The sequence below is a fragment of the Lonchura striata genome, chromosome 20 (assembly GCF_046129695.1).
Source record: "Lonchura striata isolate bLonStr1 chromosome 20, bLonStr1.mat, whole genome shotgun sequence".
Lineage (NCBI taxonomy): Eukaryota > Metazoa > Chordata > Aves > Passeriformes > Estrildidae > Lonchura > Lonchura striata.
The window spans coordinates 11332131-11342700 of record NC_134622.1 but is presented as its reverse complement, the minus strand read 5'-3'; the positions used below and the strand labels follow the sequence as shown (position 1 = coordinate 11342700).

General features: G+C 58.1%; 1 protein-coding gene across 1 annotated transcript in view; it reads left to right on the top strand.

Annotated features, from left to right (window-relative positions):
* The first annotated feature begins 6832 nt into the window (after positions 1-6832).
* Positions 6833-10570, top strand: part of MNT (MAX network transcriptional repressor) — a 32030-nt gene continuing 28292 nt past the window's right edge. Inside the window, exon 1 of the mRNA XM_021533068.1 lies at positions 6833-6945. Within this exon, the coding sequence (XP_021388743.1) occupies positions 6873-6945 (73 nt within the window). The 5' untranslated portion in view covers positions 6833-6872. The remainder of the gene's footprint in view (positions 6946-10570) is intronic.

Here is a 10570-nt window from a genome sequence, read left to right as displayed (position 1 = left end):
TTCTGTAGCCAGTTCCTGCGTCCCTCGGAGGTCGCACTGGAGGTCACAGCCTCCCCGGAGAGCGGCTGACGGCTGCCAAGGCTGCTGCAGCCAGGCCCGAGTGCCGCGGCTCAGCAGCGCTGCCGCGATCTCCGAAATACAGCAGCTCCCACCCAGCAGATGGCCGGCCCCGGGATCGCTGCGGGATCGCTGCGGGATCGCTGCGGGATCTCTGCGGGATCGCTGTGGGATCTCTGCGGGATCTCTGCAGGATCACTGCTGGGGTCTCTGCGGGATCACTGCGGGATCTCTGCGGGATCTCTGTGGGGTCTCTGCGGGATCACTGCTGGGGTCTCTGCGGGATCTCTGTGGGGTCTCTGCGGGATCGCTGTGGGATCTCTGCGGGATCACTGCTGAGATCACTGCGGGATCTCTGTGGGATCTCTGCGGGATCACTGCGGGATCTCTGCGGGATCGCTGTGGGATCTCTGCGGGATCACTGCGGGATCACTGCGGGGTCTCTGCGGGGTCACTGTGGGGTCTCTGTGGGATCTCTGTGGGATCTCTGCAGGATCACTGCTGGGGTCTCTGCGGGATCACTGCGGGATCTCTGCGGGATCGCTGTGGGATCTCTGTGGGGTCTCTGTGGGATCTCTGTGGGATCACTGCTGGGGTCTCTGCGAGATCACTGCGGGATCACTGCTGGGATCTCTGCAGGATCTCTGCGGGATCTCTGCAGGATCTCTGCGGGATCGCTGTGGGATCTCTGCGAGATCACTGCGGGATCACTGCTGGGATCTCTGCGGGATCACTGCCGGGATGCGACTGCGCGGGGCTCCCTCTGCCGGCGGCTGCCGGGGGTGCCGGTGACCGGGCTCGGTCCTGGAGCCGGAGAGCGGCAGCCCCGGACACCGACCCGGCAACGGGGCTGGGAGCTGCCAGCGCTGTCCGGGGCTCTCAGCGCTGCCCGGGGCTGCCAGCGCTGTCCCGGGGCTCTCAGCGCTGTCCCGGGGCTGGGAGCTGCCAGCGCTGTCCCGGGGCTCTCAGCGCTGTCCCGGGGCTCTCAGCGCTGTCCCGGGGCTCTCAGCGCTGCCCGGGGCTCTCAGCGCTGTCCCGGGGCTCTCAGCGCTGTCCCGGGGCTCTCAGCGCTGTCCGGGGCTCTCAGCGCTGTCCCGGGGCTCTCAGCGCTGCCCGGGGCTCTCAGCGCTGCCCGGGGCTCTCAGCGCTGTCCGGGGCTCTCAGCGCTATCCCGGGGCTCTCAGCGCTCCCCGGGGCTCTCAGCGCTGTCCCGGGGCTCTCAGCGCTGTCCGGGGCTCTCAGCGCTGTCCCGGGGCTGGGAGCTGCCAGCGCTGTCCCGGGGCTCTCAGCGCTGTCCCGGGGCTCTCAGCGCTGCCCGGGGCTCTCAGCGCTGTCCCGGGGCTCTCAGCGCTGTCCCGGGGCTGCCAGCGCTGCCCGGGGCTCTCAGCGCTGTCCCGGGGCTCTCAGCGCTGTCCCGGGGCTCTCAGCGCTGCCCGGGGCTGCCAGCGCTGCCCGGAGCTCTCAGACTGCACAAGTGTAGAGCACGGGATGCAGCAGAATGCTGGGAAAGCCACCCGAGGTGTGAGCCCTAGCAGCCCAACAAGGGTTTGGGTCTTTGTCTGAGCTCATCTGTAGCAGCATGTGCTGTTATAGTAGAAATGTTATTAATTACATGTTATTGGCATAATATAAACTGTCGTGCTGGAGTTCCTGGGCCAGTGCAGGAATTACTGGGTGAAACCAGGAGGAACCTGGGGAGTGTCTGAGACCCCGTGAATCCAGTGTCAGCGCTGCCCCAGGGTGGATGTCAGGTGCTGCTGTGGGAGGAATGGCAAGTTTTCAGCCATACCAGCAGATCTGTGTGAGACCTGTTCATCACACATGTCCTGCTTAACCACTTTCCATGATTAAATATTTACAATAAGAATTTATTCATCATTAAAACCCTAAATAAAAGGATTACAGAGAAAGTCTGAATGGTTCAGTAAGAAACAGCACTAATTATTTTCACCCTTGTGGGTTTTTCTGTGTTTGATGCTTGAATTTCAAAATTAAAATATTGAGATAAACTGCTTTCATGTGAGCACAGTTCGAGGAATTTCTTATTTGCTGCGAAGCCTAAAAATGGAGAATTAACACACATTTAATCATTTATGTTCAGTCACAATTTAGGCCCTGAGCAACAAAGTATTTATGCAGAAGAGAAAACTTTAGGCAGTCACGTATACCAGTGACTCCATAAAGATTATTCAGATGCCTGAACTGAAAAGTTGCTTATTCAGAGTGAGGGAAGAGCAGAATTCCCATGTTCTGGAAGCTGAGCTGTGGAGCCCTGCTGCAGCAGATGGAAGCTGAGAGTTTTCAACCCAGGGTGCAAACACAGAGCTCAGTCCCTGCACAGCCACCAGCACTGGCGGTGATGCCCTGGCTCTCAGGGGTTGTGTGACCTCAGAAAAGTCAGGAAATTAATGAGAGCCATTTCTGAGCTGGGGGAAAAGTCACAGAGATGAAAACTGCCAGAAAGCTAAACTCACTGCCAGTCACGGGGTGCAGAAATCCTGAGGATGGTTTGAGCACACAGAAGCTGTTTGCTGCACAGCCAGAAAGGAAACAAGCAGAAGAGCAGGAAGGAGATTGTCAGATCTCCAGCACTATTGCAGTTATTCTTCCAGGTCTGCACAATTGAAGCATTCTTTTTAACATCCATCACATCCCTAGTATAGGGTATGTGTAGGGTATTAGGTGAGCCTTGTGCCATTGTAAGAGTGTCACCCTCAAACAGAAATTTTTCATCTCCTTTCAAATCTCGTATGTTTTGTGGGAGGGAGAAGGGTTAGGGTTAGGATATAAGGAAAGATGATGAGCCTCATAAACACTGTTGCTTTTTCCTGCACTGTCTATATATGAATATCATCATCATTTTGTCTAAATAAATCTAAGCCCGTTCAAACTTTATCTAATGCCCTCAATAACTCTCAAAACAAAGAAAGGCATTTACAACAGCCCAGATTAATGATTAAGGTGTTATCCAAAGTCACCATTCAGAATGTTTTGGAGTGATTTCCTTCAGGCTCAACTACAGCCACAACATAGTAGAGATCAATATCTGTGCCATCTGAGTATTGTCCCATGTGATCTAAAGGACTGACTAAACAGGAAATAATACACAGATAAAAGATAAAATGCCCTGGGCATTCCCTCAAAACAGGTAAAAAGGCTCACCTTGGAAACTATATATGCTTATAAGGAGACCAAAGGTCTGAATTCTTGTAAGATACACCTAATATTTAGAGAAGATTTTAAAAAATCAACCAAAGGATTCAACTGAAAGTTTTAAAATCCCAGATGGAAACTGAAGAGACCCCTGTCCCCCCAGTGCAGGGCTGGATGTGGCAGCCCCAGCAGTGCCTCCTGCTCAGGAGCCTTCTCTTCCTGGGAAGAGATTCCTGCCCATGGGTCGTTGTCAGGAGCAGCCCAGGTGAGGAGGACCAGCCCAACCCTGAGCAGAGCCCCTGAGGCTGGGCAGCCGGACAAGAAGGACAGCGCTGACTCCAAGCCACCCTGCCTCTTGGTGCCCTGAGCCCCTGAGCTCTGTGTCTGGCAGGGCTGTGGAGGTAGCCCAGTGCCTGCAAGGGTGGAGCATGGAGTAGAAATTGAACCTCTTGGTACTTCTAACACACATGCAAAGTTTTAAACACTGTCCCTAAAGTGTTCACAAAGTCAACCCAGATAATGTAAGCGCTCTGGTTTATCCCTGTCCCCAGAAACTGTGTCAAATGATTCAGTGAAAACTCTTCCATAAAGCCTTCCAGATGTAGAGGGATAGATACAGTTGATGGATTCTAGATATGTACACAAGCTGCTCCATCAGCCAGGTCCAAAAACTTGCAATAAATAAATTTAATCAGGAAACATCACTCAGATATTAATGTTTAACGACGCTGATTTCTACTGTGAGCTGCCAAAGCTAGGAGCCAGCTTAGCAGTCAAGAGCCCACAGAGCTCAGGGATTCAAAACAAACAACTCTCCTTGGAGATTAGTGTTGCAAGAGATGTGAGCAGGCAGAAGAAGGAATGTTTTGCCTCCTGCTAAAGCATTAACCCAGCACAGGACTAAAGTATTGTATGGCACGTGAAAACGTTTCTTTCAAAAGCTGTGTTCAATCAAGCACCCTCGGTCAGACAGAGCAGTGCCTCTTGTATGCTCCATAACCTCCTCTAATGACTCGTTTTTATTGTCTTGTTTGCAATTTTTGTCTTACCCAGTAAACCCCAGAGTCTTTGGCCCTGCAGGGAGCAGGGCCAGTGGGTCTCTGGCTGAGCTGCAGCACTGCAGGCAGGGCCGGGGTAGGAGGTGCACTGTGTACAGCAGGTTTGATGGCAGAATAGCATTTCCTTCTTCAAACCAAGCCCTGTAAACCCAGATGGTTTGTAGGATTACGAGAGAGCTGTTTGGAGACCACTGCACTTTGCATGGCATACACAGATCTGGTCTGCAACACTGCAGCCCACACCAGCAGCTTGGGCTGCAAAGTGCTTGTCCCAGGTGTGTGCTCCCCTCTGACAGAAGTCCAAGTCAGCCTGCTGTCAGGATGTCCAGCTTTTTGAAGTGCCAGATGACCAGTCTAAGCTCTGCAAACTGATATCCCTGCAGCATGCCCGGCACAGCCAAACCGAGCTGTGGGTGTCCCAGCTCTCTGCTGTTCTCCAGCTGCGTTTGCCAGGTGCTGGGCTGTCCTTGGCTCCTCTGCTGGGACCAGACAACCCGGTTATGGAATCCGACATGTACAGTCACACAGATAATATAGCTCATGCAAATTATACCTGAATACGCCCGGCTACAAAGGGAAGGACCCGGGAGATGTCGGATTCGGGCGGCCCTGGAGCAGCTCCCGCTGCGCTCCCCAAGGCCACGTGCGCTGTGTCACTGCGCGACTCTGAGCAGCGCTGCCGCCGCTGCTGCCACGGGCTGAGCTCCGCGCTCAGCCCGGGCGGCTGCTCGGGTGGAAGGCATTCCCGGAGTAAAACTGCTCCATTCATTGCGGGAGCGGGGCGGAGCCGGTGAGGCAGTCTGCAAGACGATTGGAAAGCAGCTGACAAGTTCGATGAGAAATGAGCTTGTCCCTCCATGAGCTACATCTGGCAAAGGTACCCAGGTGAGTTCTTTTGGCCAGGCTTCATCTACATGTGTATTTTATCTACCTCTTCTGCTCACGTGTGATGACGCCACCCTCGTTACTGTGGAGAGGAATTCTGATAACGCAGGGATGAGTTCATGGCAGAGCTCGGGAGGAAATGACTCCTTGCATCTGCAGAGGAGGATCAGATGAACGTGCAGTGCATGAGGCCCCAGTCACACGCTGAGCAAGGATGAGGCATCGCCCTGACCGCCCAGAACGGGCGGTGGGAAACAGAAGCACCTTTAGAGTCAGCCCCAAGCGCCACAAACCAGCTCCGCCCATCCCACAAGGATTTGGGCTTGCCCCTTTCAGTGGCCATTCCTCAGGGTAGTTTTCGGTTTGTAAATTCCTTAATGTTTGTAGGTAGAATGAAAATTCTCATATGAAAATCTGTTTTTTTTAAAACCCATTCCCTCCGTGAGAAGCACTGTTTTTTCTAACCAGTTTATTTTCCCTTTACTTCAGTATCTCTTCCCAGCCAAAAACCAGAAGTCAGTCAGAAGTAGAGAGAATGGAAATTAGAATGGAAAATTTCCTTGTGGATAACTGAAGTTCAGTTTAGTTTCACAAGCTACTGACAAAGGGGCCGCATACAAGAAAACGTTGCTCAAGTTAACCGTGGGCAACCGCAGCGCGCGGTGTTTCCCGGGAAGCAGGCACTGGGGCGCTGACCCTTTCCAACGGGCTCCCTCTTTTCCGTGCTTTTATCCAAAAAAGGGTTCGGCTTTTCCCCTCCGTGCAGGCACCCCGCCGGCTGCGGGGCGAGTCACGCCGAGCGCTGAGCCACACGTCCCCGCAGCCGGGAGCGCGGGGGGCTCAGGGGGTTCTGCAGGGATGGGACACGACCCGGGAGCCCGCGAGGGCACAGCGGGGCCGGGCCCGTCCCGCGGGTACCCGGACCGCACAGCTCCCGCTGGCCTGGCCCGGGCCGGGCGCTCGGCGCGGCTCCGCGGTGCCGCTGCGGGGTGCCCGGACCGCACAGCTCCCGCTGGCCCGGGCCGGGCGCTCGGCGCGGCTCCGCGCTGCCGGTGCGGGGTGCCCGGACCGCACAGCTCCCGCTGGCCCGGGCCGGGCGCTCGGCGCGGCTCCGCGGTGCCGGTGCGGGGTGCCCGGGGAAGCCCCGCCGGAGGCGCCGGGCCCGCACGTGCGCGGGGCGCGGCGGGCGCGGCCCCTTTAAGGCGCGCGGCGGCGCGGGGCGCCCATGTGGAGGGCAGCACGCGTGTTGTGCTGCGCGCCCATTGGCCCGCGCGCGCTGACAGCGCGCCCCGGGCCGCGAGCGCACTGCGGGGGGAGCGCCGCCCGCAAAACGCGGAGCCGGGATCGCGCCGCCGCCGGACCGGACCGGCCGCCGCCGCGTCTCCCGCCCCGCGCCCTCCCCGGGGCCGGCCCGGCTCGCGCCCGCCCCGCGCGACTGGCGGGGCTGCGGGGCCGCGCCCCCGCGTCCCCGGCCCGGGCCGGCCGCCGCGTCCCGGCGCTCCCCGTCCCGTCCGGGCGGCGCCCCGAGCTCCACTCCGCGTCTTCGCGCCGCCCGCCGCGTAGTAGCGGGGCCGCGCCAGCGCCCGCCTGTTGTGTTTCTGTTGCCACCCGCCATCTTGTCGCCAGCGCTGCGGCCGGCGGGGCGAGCCCGGGGCGGCGCGGGCGGGGCGGGCCCGCGCTCCGGGCGGCGGCGGCGGCGGCGGCGGCCGGGCCCGCGCCATGAGCATCGAGACGCTGCTGGAGGCGGCGCGGTTCCTGGAGTGGCAGGCGCAGCAGCAGCAGACCGCACGTGGTGAGTGACCGTCCGCCCGCGCCTCGCGGGACCGCGCCTGACAGCGCCGGCCGGCCGGGGCTGCGCGGGCACCGGGGTGGGGTGGGGGGGGGGGCACCGGCGCGGGCTGTGCGCTGCCGGGGGGATCCGACCCGGGGGAACGCGAGACGGGCGGGGCAGTGTCAGGACACGGGGGCGGTTCGGGGCCAGCGCGGCGGGGCTCCGTGCGGGCGGGGCCGCCCCGGGCCGGGCCCCGTTCCCGCCGGGGGCGCCGCCGCCCCCGCCCCGCGCGCTGCGTGTCCCCGGCCGGCGGGGGGGCGGGGCCTGGCGCGTCACTCGCTCGGCCCCGCCCGCCACCACGTGCGCGCGGCCCCGCCCCGCGCGGCCCCGGCGGGGCTGCGGGGCCCGCCCGGGGCGCCGGGAGGGGCGGCGGAACCGGGGCGCCCCGAGGGGCCGGGGTACCGGCGCAGCCCCGAGGGGCCGCTCCAGCCCCGCGCCGCTCCGCCGCCGCGTCCCCCGGCTCTGCGGGAGCGGCCGTCCGTGCCCCGGGGCCGCGCAGCAGCGGCGGGGCTGCAGGACAGCGGCGCCGGCCCCGCTCCCGCGGCGGCCCCGGCGCGGGGACTCGGGCGGAGCTGCGGGAGCCGCGCTTTGTGCCGCCGCCCATTGTGTCGGTGATGAGTCACGCAGCAGGCGGGGGATGCGGGGCCGCGCAGGGCCGGGAGGATTCCCGAGCCCGGAGCACACCCCAGCATCTGGAGGTGACACGGGCCGCCCGCCCGCGCTCCCCGCCCGCTGGGTGACAGCTCCGGTGCTGCTTCCCAGCCCTTGACAGTCTCCCTGCCGCCGCCAGCCCTGTGCGATAGCGGCTCCGGGCTTTCTGTGGTGGCTGTGCTCGGGTGCAGCAGTCAAACACCTGGCTCGACCTCTGCAGGCTGCTGGGTTTGTCTGCTGCTGGGAGACAACTTCCACTGCCATCCCACTGCGGGAGCATCTCGTGAGTGGGTCCGACTAGCTGTGCTCTGGCTTACAGAGGAGCAAGAGGAACCCGGCTTCTTGTGCTGGACAACTTCTGAGGCAGGAATTACTGCTGAGCAGGATATATGGGCAGGGTAACACAGCAAAGAAAAAGACACCCTGCAGGTTCCTCAGCTCCAGGAGCAGCTCACAGGGATGTGTGGGGATGTAGTGTTACACAAAGCCTGCTGCAGGCTGGAGCTGCCACCACGAGCATGCCGCAGGCTCTGGGTGCTGCTGGGGATCACAGCCACCTGTCTGCTGCACAGGCACATAAGGGCCGGGCTGGTTGCAGGACCAGCAGCGTCACTGCAAACGTGGCCACTTCAAGGAAGTCTCAACACCAGGAAGACTGGCACAGGAAGGAGGAGCCCTGCAGTGACCTTTGGGTGGCAGGAAGATATCAGGGGAGAGCGTAAGCTGAGGAACAGCTGGGAAGCACTGGGAAGTAATCAGTAAGAACACTAAGACTGGGCTGGCTTTTTTGTCTTGTGTTCTTCCTCCCCTCCCGCTTGAAATCTTGTGTCCTGCAAAGTGTTACGGTCTGTGTTATACCCCCAGTTACACTGTGGAACTCCAGGGGTCCAGTATGGCCTGAAAATCAATCAATCTTGGGAACAGCATTAAAATATATATACTGAACTCATCTATGGGCCTCTGGGTCGGCAGCTGGCAGCAGTGCCTGCTGCTGCTGTAACCCTTCTGTAAGTATGTGCCTCCCAGGCACATAACACTCCTAACACTCTTACATGGGCACAGACTCACAGCCTGAGGTCCTTTCTCTCTCTGTTGTGTGCAAACTCCAGAGACATTTGACTTGAATTAGAGGGTGCTGATTTCTTTGAATTTAGATTAATCTAGGAATGTTTCATGATCTAAGAAAAACAAATTTCTTTATAACTGCCAGTAACTGATACTTGTTTTCTTAGGGTTTTTCCCATAGATATTCGTCTGTGACTGTCCAGCATGTGTGTGCTGCTCTCTCAATGCTGTACAGTTCATTCACATCATTCCTTTCCTGAGTGGTGCCAGCGCAGGCAGTGACCCCACAACAAAAACAGTTCTGGGCTTTTCCATCTCACCTCCTTGTCATTTGGGCATGTTTAATTGCCTGGAAGTGATAACGGTGTGTGGTGGCCAGAAAGGTTTCTTTTGGCTGTGTTGCCACCTTCCTTGTGCCAGTGGTGAGGAGGAGAAGCTGCTCACACCCAGCATCCGTGGTCAGGCAGTGGCTCAGTGCTGTGCCCTGTGAGGTCTCTCAGTGCTGTCTTTCAACTGATCTCATCAGTATAATGTTGAGTTGCATCTCCAGAAACCTTGTGGGGCTTTTTGGCCACCACCGCCTTCTGTCTCACCAGGGTGCTGTGTGGCCTCAGCCTTGGTCTTGCTGGCTGCCGCAGGCAGCACACCCACCTGGGTTTCTTTCAGGGGAGGTTAAAGCACGTCCCAACATACACTGTGAGTTTATCTGTTTCCAGAGGCTTCCAGGAGAGCTGCACTGCAGTTCTGAGGACAACAGTGCCATACTGACATGCTTATTCTGACAATTAGACTTTGAGTTTAGGAAGAGCCTTTCTCTGTGACACAGCAATGTCTGAATTTTGGGGGTGGCAAGGATAATTGTCATGGGATTGCAGGGATAACTGCCTTGGTGCCGCTCATTCAGGTGATGGTGGTGGCTTCCTGTTTTGATGGGCAGATACCCTTGATTCTTCTTTCTTTTTCAAGTATGGAGATACGGTTCTAAAGGGCAACCTGCAGATTTCCATTCATTTCCTTGAGAAGAAAGCTGGCTAGAGTGAGCAGCCTGTGGAAGCAACCCTTAGTGCAGCCCTGGGATGAAGGTGCAGCAGTGAGCCCTCGTTCTCATCACAGATCGAGGAATGTTACCTGGAGCAAACATGCTTACCTAACAGGCTGGCTGTTATCTTCCAGATCCAGTTTTGCCTGACTCACTGACTCATTTCACCCGTCTGTGCTCCCTTGCTGGCTGTGTAACACACGAGCAGCATGTTTGCTGGCTGTGAACACACGCACACCGTGCTGGCTGTGTAACACATGAGCCTGCAGAGCACTTGACAGCAGTGGATGAAGTGGGCTCTCAGAATTTCTTCTGAGGGCACATCCGTGGGCTTTTTGGTCTGTTTTAAGGATACATAGACTGTTTATAATACTGTTTATTAAGTCAGTTCATGTTTGCTGTTCTTTTCCAACCTGTACATTTAAGGCATGTCATGGTTTACTGTTCCCTGCAGTGTGTGCCTCTCTCCCTGGGCCAGAAGCACGACAGCGGTGTCCTCATGTGCATGGGAGCAGATGGGTTGGGTCCTGCCTGCCAGCAGCACCACTTCTTGTTCTGAACTGTGACACAGAAGCTGTTCAGCTGACAGAAATACATGCTTTTTATCAGAGCGCATTACTTTGTCTCCCTGTCTCTTAAAAATGCTGATGCCCGGTGGAAAAGCACAGGCCCATCTTGTGTAGGACAGCTCACCTGCTTGGTTGCCCAGGTGCGGCTCCTTGGATGGTGGAGCAGAGTCAGCATGTGCTGTTGGTGCCCACTTGGCCTGTCAGAGCACTTGCTTTCCTGCACTTTATCCCAAATACAGTGGAAAGGTACAGCAGGAGTTGT